This window comes from Hypomesus nipponensis, chromosome 12 (genome assembly GCF_054491055.1).
Source record: "Hypomesus nipponensis isolate SF chromosome 12, ASM5449105v1, whole genome shotgun sequence".
Classification (NCBI taxonomy): domain Eukaryota; kingdom Metazoa; phylum Chordata; class Actinopteri; order Osmeriformes; family Osmeridae; genus Hypomesus; species Hypomesus nipponensis.
This window is the reverse complement of record NC_140372.1, coordinates 6,377,534-6,396,085: the sequence shown is the minus strand read 5'-3', so window position 1 is coordinate 6,396,085 and position 18,552 is coordinate 6,377,534. Positions and strand designations below refer to the sequence as shown.

At 47.1% G+C, this 18,552-nt stretch overlaps 2 protein-coding genes across 6 annotated transcripts; one reads left to right on the top strand and one right to left on the bottom strand.

The window, feature by feature from the left end:
• Positions 1-311: 311 nt before the first annotated feature.
• On the bottom strand, positions 312-9,250 carry LOC146260802 (nuclear receptor-binding protein-like). 5 transcript variants are annotated; one of them, XM_084667812.1, is made up of 19 exons: positions 9,104-9,235; positions 8,505-8,607; positions 8,160-8,474; positions 7,842-7,964; positions 6,988-7,089; positions 6,685-6,774; positions 6,519-6,559; positions 6,226-6,320; positions 6,037-6,120; positions 5,800-5,858; positions 5,580-5,684; positions 5,345-5,477; positions 5,013-5,103; positions 4,870-4,920; positions 4,503-4,638; positions 4,325-4,378; positions 3,855-3,918; positions 2,433-2,488; positions 312-1,982 (listed from the first exon to the last, which is right to left on the bottom strand). In XM_084667812.1, the coding sequence occupies exons 3-19, from the start codon at positions 8,379-8,381 to the stop codon at positions 1,887-1,889; spliced, it is 1,602 nt and encodes a 533-aa protein (XP_084523938.1). In that variant the 5' UTR covers positions 8,382-8,474; positions 8,505-8,607; positions 9,104-9,235; the 3' UTR covers positions 312-1,886. The 5 variants fall into 5 exon arrangements, with proteins under 5 accessions (XP_084523938.1, XP_084523937.1, XP_084523936.1 ...); XM_084667811.1 differs by having other exon boundaries at positions 8,505-8,546; XM_084667810.1 differs by lacking the exon at positions 8,505-8,607 and having other exon boundaries at positions 8,160-8,444; positions 9,104-9,250.
• Positions 9,251-9,605: 355 nt separating this feature from the next.
• Positions 9,606-18,501, top strand: kctd3 (potassium channel tetramerization domain containing 3). Its single transcript, XM_084667807.1, is given in 18 exon segments — positions 9,606-10,063; positions 10,458-10,511; positions 11,183-11,228; positions 11,347-11,420; positions 11,523-11,581; positions 11,732-11,968; positions 12,996-13,086; positions 13,319-13,509; positions 13,614-13,729; positions 13,890-13,977; positions 14,083-14,199; positions 14,368-14,538; positions 14,715-14,870; positions 15,056-15,152; positions 15,274-15,467; positions 15,653-15,791; positions 15,963-16,440; positions 16,443-18,501. Coding segments are annotated over 18 exon segments (2,568 nt in total). The 5' UTR covers positions 9,606-9,992; the 3' UTR covers positions 16,632-18,501.
• The last annotated feature ends 51 nt before the right edge of the window (positions 18,502-18,552 follow it).

Sequence of the window (18,552 nt, the reverse complement as noted above, 5' to 3'; positions counted from 1 at the left end):
AGTACATTGTCTCGCGTGATGATATTCTGACTGGGGAGCCCAACGCATAAACGAAGTTCTACACCTTCACCCAAATTCATCTTTTTCCAAGGCATATTTTGTAAACTGTCATAAGACCAAATATTGGTGTTAGGAAATTGGTGTTTCACCAGCTAAGATTCAATTTTAATCCTTACTGAATCGATGTCCATCCATTATTTTGGCTACTATTTTGAACTCGAGTAGGTCTATACATAACAAACTACATGGCTGTTCCGCATAATACCGTGAATTCAACGTCACGATGCTACTGATGCATTTTGACACAGGTAGTGGTTTTCATGTTTATTTTTATTAAGTAGGTACCCAACCATTTTAAAAGAAGCAAAAATCATACATTGCAGAGTCTGTCATTACAAAGTCAAAACAGCACACACACAAGTGGCCTATACTGTACTTATATAGTACCACAAAAACACTCAATGAAAAACATTAGGAATCTTGCACTTGCTCACTCACACACACAAACCAAGCAAAAACAATCAGCTCTTACAGTTATAATTCATTCTATCAATGACTCTTAACAAGTGCTGCTTGAATTTAAATGCTAGTTGTATTTCACAGTACAGATGGTCAGACAGACAGAGAGATATAAGGCTTCAGTGACAGTCAGGTCTAACCTGCTGAGCATTCATTAACACGTTTCCACATTTTCCAGCGAAAAAAACATTCAGTTTTGGAGAGGTTTGCTGCTTAGAAATACCTGAAACATAACTTTCCCTCAACCCTCCCTTTCATGAAGGAATCACTGATTTCTACAGGTACTGGATGGGTTGCAGCTGCTCAGTAGAACACACTTGACTCATCCAGTCGTGTTAGATCAGAGATTACAGATGAAGGGAGGGAGGGAGAAAGAACACACTTTCAGAGGATTTAAATACAGCCAGAGAGAAACATTTGGGTGAATTTAGCCTGAAGGCTTGACCACAGACAGTATATCTATACATATGTACTTCCTTACACCAACACCATCATCTTTGGATCGTAAACCTGAACCACTCCTCTTACTAAGCAACAATACCGTGATTACCTTAAGTCAGTAACGTTTTCAAGAAAGATATATATATATATATTTATTTGATCAGATAACCGCACTTAAATTAGGGTGGTCAATCAGTGTACTTTTAAAGTATAGCTGAAGTTATATCCAACAATCTAAGGCAAATATACTGTAAGTGTTAACCAAGGCCAAAAATTCCAGCCATTGGATATGTTCTGTAATTGTATGAGCATACAGCAATTAATGAAATCCTCACCCCTCTCATTTTATTGGCTCAAACTCCATTGGGATGTGGCTTTGTCTCCAGTAAACCAATCAGATTGAGAACAAAAGTGAAGAACAAATAAACAAAAAGGACACATTCTTTACTTAAATATTGATGTTTGACCCCTTATGATATCTGGATAAAGACAAACTGCCACGTCACCCAGAGTAGGAATCACAGCAGACACTGTGCACATCCATCAATGACCATACAAAGACGTGAACCTGTTAAGTTGTTTAAGGCGAAGTAGTGCATGTGCAGCTACTGGGAGACAAACGGTGAAGATTGTGGCAGATCAGGAGGGGGAAGCAGGGGGAGGCAGGCAGGGAGGGACGGAGGGAGGCAGGGGAGGGGAGGGAGGGGAGGGAGGCAGGGGAGGGGAGGGAGGGGACATCTTTTCATAAGCTTTGAGGTGACACATTGATGTGCTGATGATACTGTCACTGTTTAAGCTAGCTTCCTTCCTTCATCCCGGCCAAGGTAATATGCAAAGAAGGACACATCAAATATGCCACATCATCGACAGACACCGGGCACTGAGTGGAGTGTACGTGTGTGTGTGTGTGTGTGTGTGTGTGTGAGTTAGGAAGACACGGTGACGGGGTTGAGGGAACCGTTTCTGCTGAAGAACTTGGTGAATGCCTCCTCCAACACTGAAGCCAGCCTTGTTTGGTCCACCTATGGAACACACACACACACGCGCGCACACACACACACACACACACACACACACACACACACACACACACACACACACACACACACACACACACACACACACACACACACACACACACACACACACACACACACACACACACACACACACACACACACACACACACACACACACACACGGTAATCACTGGAGAAGAGAGCACACACATGCTTGCAGGGTACGGAGTGACTAGTTGTGAGTTAGTTGAGATTGAGTGGGTGGCTCAGTTTGTGTGTGTGTGTGTGCGCAAGAGAAAGTGTGCTCTCTAACCTATTACTAATTCCAGCACATAATCATTCCCTCTCGTCTACCACTTTCAACACTTAAAATCCCACACCTCCACTTCCAACGCACACTTGCTTCATCTTCTACACCCACATGCTCCCTCTCCCACACACACACACTCTCACCTCGCTGATGAAGCCTAATTGGACCAGCTCCACAGCCAGCTCCTGAACATTCTCATCTGGAAAAGAAACACAGGCAGCATTGGTGACAACGCACACACACACAGACACACATATTATTGTCATTGCCCTCATGCAGAGACAGTGCTCAGCAGAGGAAGGCAAGGGGCCTGTTTCTATTAAACTAGCTGTCAGTCAGTGAACTTCAGACTCACTCACACACATCAGGGTGTCCCAGTTACATGGGGGGTTGATTGACTTTGGACTTTTAATTGAATATCTTTGTTATGTTCCTGATAAGAGCAGCTTCAGACACACCTCTAGATACCAGAGCAGGGCTACATGGAGCTTCATGGTGGATATCACCTGTGTGGGTATGTACATGTGTGCGTCTGTGTGTGTCAGTGTGTAGTGTATCTGTACGTGTGTGTGTCGTCTAAGCCCCTGTGTGTAAGGCTCCAGATGCCAGAGCAGAGCTGCACATGCCCCGTTTGTGTGCATCTCCCATGTGTGTTTCTGTGTATTTGTATCCTTGTGTGTGTGTGCTCGTATGTAGTGTATCCCTGTGTGTGTGTGTGTGTGTGTGTGTGTGTGTGTGTGTGCTCGTAAGTAGTGTATCCCTGTGTGTGTGTGTGTGTGTGTGCTCGTGTGTGTAGCGTATCCCTGTGTGTGTGTGTGTGTGTGTGTGTGTGTGTGAGTAGTGTATCCTTGTGTGTGTGTGTGCTCGTGTGTGTAGCGTATCCCTGTGTGTGTGTGCTCGTGTGTAGTGTATCCCTGTGTGTGTGTGTGTGTGTGTGTGTGTGTGTGTGAGAGAGAGTGAATAGTGTATCCTTGTGTGTGAGTAACCCAAGCAGAGGGATGGCCAACTGTACCCCAAGGCCCAGGCTCAGCTGTTGGCAGCCTCCACACACGCCTGACATTCTCAACACGCCTGTAACATCACACATGCCTGTCATGTGTGTGTGTGTATGGGGTGGGAGACAGTTATGTGTTTTTACCTCAGACCACTCCCCTGGGTACAGTGACAGAGTGTGGGTACAGTACTGTGTGTGTGTGTGTGTGTGATGCGTGCCTAGGCTGGGTCATAGAGCACTAAGGCAGGGCTGCTCACATACAGAGTATCACACTACAGACCTTGCTGGATGGGCAAAGTCTTCCCATTCCCAGACAAGACACACATATTATGGGATGGGCTCAAATGAACAATGCCTCAGATTCTACGGACAGAATAGAGTCTTAATCTAAATACACATTGTGTTTAGATAAGGTGTTACCAGTGAGAGCATTCACGCACGCGCACACACAATGTGAGATTAACAAACATCTGTCACCCATGGCAGACACAAGGTTATGAAAACTTCAAATAAAAACATTGTCATACTAACTATCAATGATAATAAACAGATATAGACTGCAGTCACTTACTGGGTAACAAGTCACAGCTTAGATGTCTGTTCAGTTTGTCCTCCAGTTTCAACAGTAAGGTCAGCTGTAGAGCAGTGGAGGAAAGAGAGAGAAGAGGTTAGAAGAGGAGAGCGGGATTGGGGAGGTCAGAGAGAGCCAACAAACCTCTCCAGACTGATACAGGAAGGTTTACTGGATTGACCATTTTAAAAGTAAAATTCATCAGATGTTACAGTATAGAACTAGATCTATAGACGGCATATAACTATTTATATAGACAGTATAGATCTAGGTGTATAGACGGTATAGAGCTAGGTGTATAGACAGTATAGAGCTAGGTGTATAGACAGCATAGATCTAGGTGTATAGACAGTATAGAGCTAGGTGTATAGACAGTATAGAGCTAGGTGTATAGACAGTATAGAGCTAGGTGTATTGACAGTATAGAGCTAGGTGTATAGACAGTATAGAGATACATTCACTCTACTCACGTGGTGCTTGGCTCCTTCTTCTACTGGCTCTATGTTACACTGCATCTGAACCACCTGCACCACACACACACAGGAACTCAGGATGTGAACTTAAGATTATGTCCATTTAAACATGAATGAAGGTTTAAATGAACTATACTGTATAGTTTTGCTAACTAATAGTAACCCCCCCCCTCACCTTGCGTGTCTCCAGCTCGGCAGGCTCAGGGGTGGGGGTCTTGACGGAGGGGGTGACGATGGGGGACTTCACCTCCTTCTGCTGGGGCTGGTGGGGGCAGGGGACCCCGAACGCTGTCAGAGGATAGATACCATTCCTGATGGAGGGAGGGAAGGGGTAACAAGGAGAGAGAGAGAGAGAGAGAGAGAGAGAGGAGCTGTTAATACACACATGACATTTTCATTTGTTGAAAACTACTGCCACCCAGTGGCTGTTCAATGTATAGTAAAGTTCAGGGTCAGTAGCAAAATGATACATTTGATAAAATAAACACACTTAAAAAGACATTCAAAAAAAAACAAAAAAAACCATCTATCGTTCTCCTTACCGTACATCCTCCAAGAACTTATCCAGCTCTAGAGCTGGGAACTGAGACAGCCTGGGGGGAGAGAGAGGGAGAGGAGAGAGATGAAGGGTTAGATAGAGAAACAGCAGCAGCACTCAGGGGGAGCCAGTGCTACGGCGTCTTACAGCAGCTGGGTGCCCTCCTTCCTCTCAGCGATGACCAGGTTAGGATCCATGTTCTTGGTGATCTCCTCCAGGGCGTTCTCTGGAATCATGTCTGGAAACGCAGAGGGAGATCAGTCAGGGTGTGTCTGGAGGTGTGTGTGTTTGTGTGTGTGTGTGTGTGTAAGAGACACAATAGTGTATGCATTTATTTTCTGTTTCTGTGCAAGGAATATAGAGATGTCACACGTGTGTGTGTGTGTGTGTGCAAGAAATAAATAGGTGTTATAGGTCACTGGTTCTGTGTGAGTGATAGTAAGAGTGATAGTAAGAGTAAGAGAGTGAGAGAGACTCACGCTGGTGACTGACGATGCAGTGAGCAGCCAGCAGCTTGAGCAGGGGCACCTCAAACAGAGCCTGGTGGAACAGCAGCTCCCTGGCTGTGGGCCTCTTGGAGGGGTCTGCCTCCAGGCATGTCTGGATGAACTCCTGTACCACACACACTTCAGTGATGTAGTGGGCTATCATATCTGTATATGGCTATAATAAAATGCATATCCCAACATGCACCCTGTAAAAACACACACGCACACTAACCCTCTGCAGGGGGTCTTCCAGGGACTGGATGGCACTGTTGATGGCCTCCTGGGACACGTAGGACGACTCCCCGTTCCCCTGGATCTCCAGCACGGCCATCTGAACACATACACACCAAAAACACGTTTACAGAGAACTTCAATGTAGAATGTAGACAGTGCCATCCAATCCCTCAATCCTCTCCAATCTCCAGTTTGTGACACAGGCCCCTCACCTCTAAGGCACACATCCCAAAGGAGTAGATATCCACAGCAGTGGTGACGTCTGCCACAGCTGCAGACACAACACAGGAGCACAGGAGGGGGGAGAGACTCAGAGACAGAATCTGAACGTGTGCAGTGTCTGAGAGAGGTGGAGGACCCCCTATGGCAGGGTACCAGAGGCGTGCTCCGTCTCCAGAGTAGAGTGGGTATCTCCTGCTGTGGGGGTCTGGCCTCCAGAAGCTACCTACCTCCATATTCAGGGGCAAAGAAGTGCAGGTTCTTCTGTTCCTCAGTACAGGTCTTCACATGGTTGTTAATGGTGTCTGGAGCCACTGAGGGAGCAACACACACACACATCAGATACCAGGCCTCATCTTAGCCATATAGGTATGTGGGGGGGGTCTAGGTTCTGGCAGGCTGGTCTTGAGGACGGGTACCTGATCCAATCTTGATGAGGCCGTTGTGCTGGATGAAGATGGTGTCACAGGTCAAGTTGCCATGGGTGATGGGCGGGTCACAGGAATGGAGGTAACTGGGGGATGCAACACAGGGACAGCCTTGGTTACAACACCATTGGTAATCAGTCTACTGGGACATAAAGACCATTTCTATGCCGCTACAAAGTGGACATATAAATCAGGTATTCTGGTTGAGTTCAGCTTGTTTCTCTGTACCTCCGTGTGTGTGTTGATGTGTATGTGTGTCAGTGTGTGGGAGCCTCATGACTTACCTGAGAGCAGACAGGATCTGCGTGCACCATCTCTTCCATGCCTGCAAAGGATCAAACAACAGGCGATCAGTCAGAGAAGAGACTTCACCCTAACCCCTCCTGTAGGATGGACAGTGCTGTTATAGAGCTCTACCGTGACGGACAGAGAGAGGCGTCCTATTCACACCTTCTCATTCATGGTCTTGTGATTCTTCTTGGTCTTCTTCAGAAACTGCTTTAGGCTCCCTGACGACATGTACTCAGTGATGAAGATCACCTGGACACGACACAGGCAGTGGCAGGTGTTTACATCAAGAAACCAAAACACAGACATGATCATATCTTTATATAGATCCCATCCTCTGTCACTGAACCTGTTCATCCATCCACCATCTATCCATCCACCATCTATCCATCCACCCATCCATCCATCCACCCATCCAGGTAGTGATGGATGCAGCAGGTTTTGTTTCAAAGAACAAGACCTCACCCTGACTCGGGTCTCCTTGATGTCGGCCCAGTACTTGTGGAACTTGACAATGTTGAGGTGCTCCAGGTGAATCAAGTTGTCGAACACAGCCTTCACTTTCTCCTGGAGAGACGAAGCGCGGGACAAACACATACACTTGCATGTTACATAATACATATACATTACATTTACATTACATATACAACACTATACAGACTAATGCTGTCAGAAACAAGGACTCTGGGAATGTCCATAAGACATTAGGATGACCGAAGCCAGGCAGACACAGTTTCCATCTTGAACTGTGTGTATGCTTGTCAGTAAGGGTGCAACTGTTTACAGCCTGCATGGTGTCTTGCTTGTGTGTGTGCTACTGTGAATACTGGTTCGACAGCCTGGTGCTTCTGGGGTCAGGATGGGGGGCTAAAATGATGGCACAACACTGTGTAGAGTTCAAAATATAGATCTCCCAAAACACACACACACAGCTTTGAAGATCAAAAAGTGGACTTAGGGTGAGATATGCAACAGCAGCAGCAGACAAACCAATATGATTGTATGTCCTTTAAGTAAAAAACACAAGTGTGTACAGCACGACACCCCCTACTAAATATGAACCAAGAATGGGGAACAACACTGTTTAGAGATGTTACTCTGCTCTCACTCCATTGACCACCAAAACACTATTAAAACTACACACTTCTTATCTTTGATCTTCTGATAATAATCTATGATAAGGGAGATGCTGTACCAGAGGTCTATGCTTCTTATTGCTGGTAATTGTTTTTACTCTGATCTACATCAAACCACATCCAATACCATACTGTTTCACCAGTCTGCACTGATTCCGAGTTCCTGCCCCTGAACAAGCATACCTCCTGCAGCTTGAAGTTCTTCCTCTCTGAGAACATGACCTCATTCCAGACCACCTCCACCCCCTCCTCCGTGTCCATGGCCAAGTAGGCGTTGTCAATGCCTGGGACATTGCGCTGGTTTACCTGGGGAAGGAGGGCAGGGGAGGGGAGAGAGGGTTATGAAAGGAGCAGATGAGGGGGACAGACCAGGCTTCAGTATCAAAGCATCTGTCAACAAAACAGTGACATAAACCATTATGTCTACCGATCCCTCTCTCTTTTCATTCCTCTCCATTTCACCATATCTTATTCTCTTTCTGTCCTCCCTCCCTCTCTCACCTCCTCTCTGCGTTTCTGCCAGCGGCCACAGGGGCTCTCCTCCAGGATCTCAGACTCATCTTCACTCTCCTCCTCCTCATCCTCTGTGGCAGTGGTTGTGGGGGGGCCGGGAGGTAGACTGGACACAGGTGGAGACACGGGGGCCGTGGAAACCTGTGGGGCACTAGGGGACATTGTCTCTGCCTTGGTTTCTGACGTTGGTTTTCCATCTCCTTCCGACATGTCTGCAGCCGGACTATGCTCCGCTCCTCTCCTGCGTTACGCTTGCCTCTTCACCTCCTGGGGCTAAAAAAAGAAGTCTCTACTACTGGGACACTTGAAGGTCTGGTCACTCCTCCTGTTTACCCGTTCTCCTTCACATCGCCCGAGGCCGAGAGCTGTGGTGCTCTGGTGGCAAATGTGACACCGGCGTTTAAATATATTTCTCCCTCGGTAACAATGACTGAATCTATAATACACACAGCCAGACACAACCAAACACTCAGTCACTTCCTGAGACTGCGTATCAGATACCTTATCAACAGATCAAATCGGTAGGCGTCACAACTTAAGGTGTCTGTACATGGTTACTTCCAGTCTACCGTTTGCTAACTAACTGACACTGAATCCAAACTCACTTTAAATACTATTGGTGGCTAGTTCTAACATGAATACTTAAGCCAAGTACTTAAAACACACCAACAAACAAACTTTATTGAACCAGCTTAGCTAATATATCATTTGCTTATCTATCCATTTAGCTAGACTCTCAAGCCCCCCCACAGAACTCGCAAAAATAGTAGAATGTTAGCTAGCTTAGCTAGTACTGTACGAGACCAGAGACTGTAAAATCCCCCAGTTTTCTCCCTAATTATCTAGCTAGCTACTAGTAGCCACGTCCCCACATTCAATAAACAACTAGCAACATGAACCTTATTAGAAAGCGAAACACACAACGTACTTACTTGGAAAGTTAAAACATAGCTTTTACTGAATTGGCGTAAGTTAAACTAAAGTAGCTGTCCTAGCCACTTCTGAAACTTGTTAGCTAACTAGCTAACTACTGAGAGAGAAACGTAACGTTGCTGGTTGTTGGAAGAGGGGAGGGACGTCCGTTTGTCGGGCACCAAAGCAGCGCTAAAAAAAACGCAGCATTGTGAGTGCGTTATATGTTTCAGGTCAGTTCAGTGTGTTGTCTCTCGGAGAGAACGACGATAATGGGTGGTTGTTGGGCCGATCCTAGATCAGTACTTGGATGCTAGTAAAGTAAAGTAGCATGTTTGTTGTTTATTATTTACATGAAACACAACACATGAATGTATGAGATCTCATATGCTCGAGTTTTTTTAGACAGAACGATCACTGCATATACATTTGTATATCGTATTCACCCTTTATTCTGTTATACACCGTCCACTGCTTGTTTGACTGTTGTCAACAGTAGGCTGAGTATGAGACACACATGCACACCCCAGTAGGATGACGTAGTGGTCCAGGCAGCAGTCGCCTTCAGCCAGCCCACCCATGCAATGTTGCACCGTGAAAACACTCAACGCCAGAATCGCTACGTTTAAGAAAGCCTCTGAAAGTAAGTAGGACACACGAGGAAGCTGGGCAGTATTTCGGCTACGCATGCAAAATACAGAATTATCCGATCGTTTTCCCCACCTCCCCACAGTCGTGAATGCGGAGGTCGTCGCAGCAACGACTTGTAACGTTTTATGGAGCCTCGCTGGGACGTCGGGGAGCAAGGAGTAGTCGGGAGAGATACGTTCCGTGGCTTTAACAACGATCTGGAAACATTGGACTTATTTAACGTGGAATCGGGAGCTCGAATTGGAGCAGGAGGAAAACATGGCTACAAATGGCAACAATTTAGCATCTGGGATGGGAGAAATAATTCAGTTAAACGTCGGCGGGACCAGGTAATACACACACACACTATGCATGTTTAAAGGCTGCAGTCAATGTGCTCCATAGTTGTAGAAACGGATGGGTTGCGTGACCGTTTCTCTGATGTCTTATATAAAAGGCAGCATGGGCTGAATTCTGGATAGAAACGGGACGTTGTGTAGCACTCATCGGATTACGTAGCTACAGCACGCAACATGCGTTGGTTTCGCGATGGTCAAGCCATTGTGGGTGCAGCTGCACAGCAAATGACATGACATGTAATTACAAATGTAAAACCTGTATCCATTTTAAGCACTGTGCTGTCTATAGGCCTTGTAGTGTGACGCAAACAATGCAGTCCCTAACTGTGATGATCCTTCACATGTTCCTAATTTGTCTGTCCGTTGTGTTGTCCTTCCCTCGTAGGTTCAGCACCTCCAGACAGACACTCATGTGGATCCCAGACAGCTTCTTCTCAAGGTGGGTGGTCGGCAGTGACCAGACACGTTTAGACCGATTGTCATCACTGATTTAAAACTCTGTATCTGTGTGTCCACTGTCCAGTCCAAGGTTCATACTCTTCTTAATCTTTAATGTGATGAGGCATAATCAATTATTCAATATGGTCTCTCATCTTTTCTGCAGCATTCTGTAACACTAGATATGTCCTATTAACGATTAAATATACTGTATACACATTTGCAATAAAACGCAAATAGAACAATGTTTGGAATGCTGGGCGTTTTATTTATGTTGACTTCACTGTACGTGTACTTTGGATAAAAGCATCTGCTAAATTACATAAATACATGAATTCAAATGAGATCAGTTTTAGATCCCCTTTTAGCATGTCACTGAGTCCTATACACATAATAGCCTTACACACACCAACACCAGATGCCCAACCCAAACCCCCAAAAACAACAAGGGCAGCCTCCCAGTACTGGAACTGCTCTCTGGACGAAAGGTGGATAAGGGCTTGTGTGTTCCCCTTACTGGGTAGAAACACGAACAGTGTGTTGACTTAACACCTGGCTCAGAGTGGACACAGCCTGCCTCAGAGACAGTTTGGCCTGGTCTGGGAGTACTGGGTTAACAGTGTGTGTGTGTGTGTATGTCGGCCTTTCTGTGTGTGTTTGTGTAATTTGCAGTTTGCTGAGTGGGAGGATCTCAACATTGCGGGATGGAACTGGAGCTGTGAGTACTTGCATTACTATGATCGGTTTTCTTCAGTCTGAGGAGGAGGATTACGAGTAATCCTTTATAAAACTGCAGTGTCATTCAAGCATCCTAACATGCACATCCTGTCTTTTAGATATTTATCGACAGGGACCCTAGCGTTTTTGCACCCATCTTGAATTTTCTTCGAACCAAAGAGCTGGATTTGCGGTAAAAGCAGCCTTTAACTCTTCACATTTGAGTTGTGTTCTGGTTTAGATACGTATTTGAAGAAAAAAGACCCTTACGATCTTATCTTCTCTTCTTTTGTAGGGGGGTAAACATTCATATCCTCCGCCATGAAGCCGAATTTTATGGGATTACTCCCTTAGGTAAGGCCTCTGACAAGTTTTAAGTTATTTAGGAAGCATGAACTCAAGCAGTACTTCAGGATTATCTGTACGCTGTGGAGGTGTAAAACTAAAACAAAAGGACCAGGTATGCAGACTGTGTACTTACTGTGTGTGTGTGTGTGTGTGCAGTCCGACGCCTGCTGCTCTGTGAGGAACTGGACCGCTCGTCATGCGGCAGCGTTCTGTTCCACGGTTATCTCCCACCCCCCGCCATCCCCGCCCGCAAGGCTTGCCCCGCCCCCGCAGCCTCTGGCCCCGCCCCAGAGGAGCGCCCGGGCCCCAGTGGAGCCGAGGGCGGGTTCCCCCGTAGCCCCCCTCACCACTCCCTCCCTGGACCCCCCCACACAGATACGCCTAGCAGACTTGGTAAGAGGGGGAGTGAGTGAGTGAAGGAATGATAAGGAGAGGAAGGAGTGAAGAGTGAGGAAGGGAGAGTGGGAAGGAGAGAACTTGGGAGCTCGAGATTGAGATAAGAAAGAAAGAACGAGTGATGGAATCATGCAGAGTGAGAGGAAAAGGAAGAGGAAGAAATTAAGTGGCGGGGTTGAGGGAGGGGAGGGAGGGTAATAGGGGAAGACAAAAGGGAGAGAGGGGTGGAAGGGAGTGATGTAGGAGAAAGAGGATAAAACAAGTGAGAGAGGGAGAACGGGAGGAAGGGGTTATAGAAGACAGGTGTCCTTAGAATGGTTAAGAAAACAACAGTTGTGTGTTTGAAGCTTATCTTCAGAAATGTTAGAGCAAAGAGACATGCAGTGCCAGACCTAAAGTATGAAAACATACTGACTGACACAGACAGCTGCAGCTGCCTTTGTATTTGAAGGCTTTAATTTTAGGAAGCAAGGCTATTGGAGAAGGAAAATACTGTGAAGGGACGAGGACTCTTATTTTGGCAGACTGGCAGTTGGAAACAAGTTTAAAGTGATGGGTTAGAGGGGACTTTTATTGTGGAGGGCAATGCATGCAGGCAGGGCTGAGTAATGAGGCGTAGTGCTGGCTGGGCTGGGCTCTCTGCTTCCCAGACACACTGGAACACTGTGTTCCTGTCGCTCAACCAATCAGAGGCCGGCACTCTGCCCCTTGGTTCTATGGCTAGTGAGGAGATGGTTTGTGATGGAGTTAACAAGACCAGACAGTGGAGTTGAATGGCCTCAGTTAGCCTGGTTTCTGCCAGAGTTAACACTGGTCCACCAGTCAGATTAGATTAGAAAAAACAATATTTATTTGGAATCCTCTTGGTTTGAGTCTATACTTATTTGAATTATTGTTAGTAACACAATATCTGTGTGTGTATGTGTGTGCATGCATGTGGGCTTGTCGGTGTTTGTGCTTGTGTGTGTGTGTGTGGTGTGGTGTGTGCGTCTTTGTTTGTGTGCGTGCATGTGTGTATGTGCAGGTTCGGTTGTGGACCCCAGGAAGGTTCTGATCATAGCTGGACACCATAACTGGATTGTAGCAGCATATGCATACTTCGTCATCTGTTACAGGTAGACACTGTGTTCTGTGCAACTGTCTTGGTAGCCTCACTTTCTCTACACACGTCTCCTGCACCTTTCTAGCTAACCTTTGTGTGTGTGCATGTGTGTATGTATACTGTACTGTATACTGTATATGTATACCTGTGTTTGTCCATTTGTGTGGGGGCATGTATACTATACTGTATTGTATATATGTATACATGTGTTTGTCAAATGTGTGTGTGTGTGTGTGTGTGTGTAGGATCAAGGAGTCTTCTGGATGGCAGCAGGTGTTTACCAGCCCATATCTGGACTGGACCATCGAACGCATTGCGCTCAATGCCAAGGTGGTAGGCGGTCCCCATGGTGACAAAGATAAGATGGTGGCCGCTGCCTCGGAGAGCAACATCATCCTCTGGAGCATACAGGACGGGGGGAACGGCAACGAGATCGGTGCGTGTGTGTTTAGATCGTTTTTGCAAATTCTTTATCAATTAAGTAAATCATCCCTCTCCTCACTCTTCCTGCTTGCCCTCTCTCCCTCCTCCTCCCCCCAGGTGTGTTTAGTCTGGGTGTACCAGTGGACTCTCTCTTCTTCATTGGTAACCAGCTGGTAGCCACCAGTCACACAGGGAAGGTGGGGGTCTGGAATGCTGTCACACAGCACTGGCAGGTATGTCCTGTCCTGTTCTGTCCTGTCCTGGGTGCACAAAATGAGAGCAAATGTGTGTGTGTGTGCTTGATCAAGATAAGGAGCGTGTCGTGGGGGACCTCCGTGAGGAGGTGTATGTGTGTGTGTGTGTGTGTTTGACCTGTGGTCCTCTGCTCCTCAGGTTCAGGATGTAGTTCCCATCACCAGCTGTGACACTGCAGGATCTTTTCTGCTGCTCGGATGCAACAATGGCTCCATCTACTACATAGGTACACACACATGCACACACACAGACACACACACATACAGTTACAGAGGTGTTTTAGGTGTGTGACCGCCCATCTTCCCTCTGTGTGTGTGTGTGTGTATGTTAGACATGCAGAAGTTTCCTCTGAGGATGAAGGATAATGACCTGCTGGTGACAGAGCTGTACCATGACCCCTCCAACGACGCCATCACCGCCCTCAGTGTCTACCTCACGCCCAAGACCAGTGAGCACACACGTACAAACACTTCTTAACTTTTGTTCCGATCATCCCATACCTCGTAACCTTCCGTGCCTCTTCCTCTCCTTCCACCATCTGCCGTACTTCATCTTCTGCGTCCTCCTTCCCCTCTTCTTCTCCTTTCTCCTCCTGTCCTCCCCCTCCTCCCCCCAGGTGTGAGCGGTAACTGGATAGAGATCGCCTACGGGACCAGTTCTGGAGCGGTGCGTGTGATCGTGCAGCACCCGGAGACGGTGGGGTCTGGGCCGCAGCTCTTCCAGACCTTCACTGTGCACCGCAGCCCCGTCACCAAGATCATGCTGTCTGAGAAACACCTGGTGTCAGGTGAGAGGACGACGAAACAGTAGTAGTATTCAGTATTACTATTAGTATTGTGAGAAATACTATGTGAATGTTACAGTACCAGTCAAAAGTTTGGGGAATGGGAAAATGTCTCCAAACTTTTGACTGGTACTGTTTATATTACTCCAGTACTTCATGTGTGTGTGTGTGTGATCCAGTGTGTGCTGACAACAACCACGTGCGGACATGGACAGTGACTCGGTTCCGAGGCATGATCTCCACCCAGCCTGGCTCCACCCCCTTGGCCTCCTTCAAGATCCTCTCTCTGGAGGAGACAGAGAGCCATGGAAGCTACTCCTCTGGGAACGACGTGGGTGAGAGAGAGGGAGGGGATCCAGGAAAGAGAGGGGTTGAGTGAGGGAGGGTGAGGAGAGAGAAGGATGCAGCGAGGGAGGAATGGGAGGAAGGAGAGGGAGGTGTCTGAGGGACGAGACAGAAGGGTAAGTAACTAAAGTTGTTGTGGTGACAGAGTGTGACTTGTCTCTGTGGTGATTCTCAGGGCCATTTGGAGAGAGAGATGATCAGCAGGTGTTCATCCAGAAAGTCATCCCTATCACCAACAAGCTGTTTGTACGCCTTTCCTCCACTGGAAAGAGGTAACACACACACACAAACAGCCATCTCACACCAGACTCTGGAATTTGCCAGTCAGGTTCAGATTATATAAATACTGCCCTGTGTTCTTAGGCAGTTCTGTGTGTGTGTGTGTGTGTGTAGGATCTGTGAGGTGCAGTCGGTGGATGGGACGACCATCTCGTGTTTCACGGTGCGCGAGTGTGAGGGCTCCAGCAGGATGGGGTCACGACCCCGTCGCTACCTGTTCACCGGTCATGGCAACGGGAGCATCCAGCTGTGGGACCTGACCACCGCCATGGATACGGCCAGCAGGGGGGAGGAGAGGAAGAAGGACGGTGAGGGAGCACTGTGTGTGTGGGTGTCTGTGTGTGTGGGTGTGTGTGTGTGTGGGTGTGGTGGAAAAGTTGACAGTGTGAAAAGAGCAAGTAAGGGAAATATAGAGGGAGAGATAGAGAGACAGTGATGATGATTGTGATGATGATTCGTCTTTCTATGTTTCTGACGCCCTTTTGATTGACAGAAGTGGGTGGGCCTTCAGAGGAGGAGCTGCTGCAGCTCTTGGACCAGTGTGACCTCAGCACTTCCCGCTGTGCTACACCCAACATCAGCCCCGCGCCCTCAGTGCTACATCACACCCGCCTCCGAGAGTCCTGTTCCAGGTCAGTGACCTTACTGAGACACACACACACACACACACTCTCTCTCTCGCCTTCCTGATCCTCCTCTCTGCCATGCCATCGTTGTCTTTTGTCTTTCCTTTTCTGTCCATCCATTTCTCACACACATCCCTAAAACGGTGTGTGTGCGTGGTTGCACGTGTGTGCCCCCAGCCTCCAGCTCCAGGCCCCGGAGCCCATCCTGGAGACGGCCACCTACGGAGCCCTGCGACCCTATAGAGAGAGCCCCCTGCTGGCCAGAGCCCGCCGCACAGAGTCCTTCCACAGTTACCGGGATTTCCAGAGCTTCAGCCTGGGCAGGGGCCTCCTAGAGGGGCCAAGTCCGGGGCCAGGTCCGACCCCGGACGCCCGCCGCTCGCTGTGTGAGTTTGGGGGAGAGGAGGCCGAGCGGAGGGGTTCTGTCATGGAGCTCTGGGCCAGCCGGACGGCCTACGCTGTCGCTGCCACAGTTACTCCCGCAGCCGTCGCTGCCACGGTTACTCCCGCCACCGTTGTCACCCCGGAGGTTGTTCCGGAATCGCCGCGGCAACCTCCCGACAGTCCGGGTGACGTGAGGCAGCGGGTCCAGTCAGAGGAAGAAGGTGCGGGGTCAGGGGGGGAGTCGGGGGCAAAGAGGAAGGGGGTTTTGGAAGGGGGGGTGTTCTCGGGCAGAAAGAGAGCCCCCCAATTCCCCATCTCTCCTCTCTCTCCTCAGTGGGGTCAGAGGGGGCCGGCAGTGACTCCTCTACCAATGCCTCCCCCTCCCCCACAAGGCTGGCGTCCACTTCCCCTCGACACAGGAGGTTTGCCACGGAGCCGGCCAATCAGGACAGCAGCCTGTGAGTTGAGGGATGATGGACAAAACTTTGACGAATGGAGACTGAACGTGTCAATACAGAGCCCCATGTGCTGAAGCCTATTGGTTGAAAATAAATGATGCCTTTTCAGGAATTGGACATCTTATAGAAACTTTGCAGCTAGAGGGAGCGTTTGATTGGCGGAGGGGAGGTGTCAGCCTGGGGTCAAAGTGAGATTTCATGACATTTTTGATGCAACAAGCTCGTCCTTATCATTAATATGCAAAAACACTTTAGCATGATTTGCTTATCTGTAACTGCAGCCTAGCTTTATATTGAACAGAAACGTAATGGAATTGACCCCAGGCTGTTCTGCTTTAAATAGTGACCTTTGACCCCAACATGTGATTAACCCTGTCACCTCTCACCCTTGGCAGCTAGGTGATGACATAAGTTACGTCTCTGAAGAATGCAAGTCACACTGTACCTTACCTGTACATGGATAGCTACTGTATGTATCCACAGTAGTACATGGTTGGTGACTGCAGGTATTCTGTAGATACACAGTAGCTCATGTAGTTAATGTGCGCTGAGGGTAAAGTGTTACCTGCATGTGTCTTAGCTTCCTCCTCTAGTCTACTGCTTTGTGATCTATGCTGCAGGTTCATCACACAGTCACTTTGTCTTTCACTTTTCCGGACAAACAGACAGACGGGAAACAATTTGTCTTTTCAACATTCTGATGTCTGCTTGTGGTCTTAAGATACTTCCTGAGTGCCTTCTGTTCCATAATTCATCCTGTTTATCAGACCCATCTATCCCTCGCTGCTGTAAGTGAAAGAGGACCTAGAGAGAGATAGAGGACGTGGAAGAGTCAGAGAGGGAAAGGGAGCAGGTGAGAGAAAAATACAACTGAGATTCTGATTGGTGTTTTGTGTAGTAGCTGCTGTCGTGTTTACTTGTGTCTGCTTGATGAGATCCTCTGGTGCCCTCCTCCTTAACGTACTGTACCAAGACCACAGGACTGCCAAGGACTGGAGGAGGAGCCAGGCTGAGGGCTTTAACTGTACAAAGATGTAAATCTAACATGCAACCTGATTATATGTGGAAAATATACACAACATAATCAATAACAACAGGATATGACAATACCCAAGCATAAATCTGTGTTTAATCTTTGACATATTACCGTTGTTTGCAACATATTTGTTTATTTTGTTTGGTAGCATAATATTATACTGATGTTAATATCAAAATACTCTTTGTACCCTAATTTTGTTTGCACTGAAGACTAAGACGGTGGAGTAACTAAGATTTATTTTGTATGAAATAATAATCATAATGCTATTTAACCACCAGGGACATGAAACTGTATTTGATCCCCTGGAAATGTTTACAAACTCACCTTCCAACCCAACACTAATGACGAGGAATATAAATACAAACTATATATAAATATATCTATTTATGTTTATGCTGTTATAACGTTTTTTTTTTACAACACTCCTATGTTCAAAAGAGTATGAATGATGTTAAAACCGGCTTGTTTGATTAATAGTAGTACACACAATATATGTTGGCTCTGAATCATCTGTTGTTTTTCAGCTTGTTAGACCGATGTAAGGTTACAATTAGGTGGAAGTTTGTCTCGTATCAACTGTTACCTATATGATTAATAATTAATTGACAGTGGTTAAATAGGTCAATTACATTAATCATTTAAAGCCTGGTCGCTGATGATTGTGTGTGTGCGTTTCTGTGTGTGTTTGTATTCATGAATGAGAGGGCTGACCTCAACACACATAAGGACGTACTTCCAATACAAGAAGTTTGTTTGGAACCCGGTGGTTCTCCTCTGAGATGCCATCTGATTACCCAGTGATTTATGGTTTTAATAAAACACACCCTCACAGACAGACAGACTGAGTCACGCTGTGTTACATCTGCGTGTGTGTGAGAGAGAGCAG

Excerpts from the sequence above, each read along its gene's own strand:
- LOC146260802 (XM_084667810.1), bottom strand. The coding sequence starts at position 8,381 with ATGTCGGAAGGAGATGGAAAACCAACGTCAGAAACCAAGGCAGAGACA. Across the intron at positions 6,560-6,684 it reads ACAAGACCATGAATGAGAAG|GCATGGAAGAGATGGTGCAC; the intron begins GTGTGAATAGGA and ends GATCCTTTGCAG. Across the intron at positions 3,919-4,324 it reads AAGAAGGAGCCAAGCACCAC|CTGACCTTACTGTTGAAACT; the intron begins GTGAGTAGAGTG and ends ACTGCTCTACAG.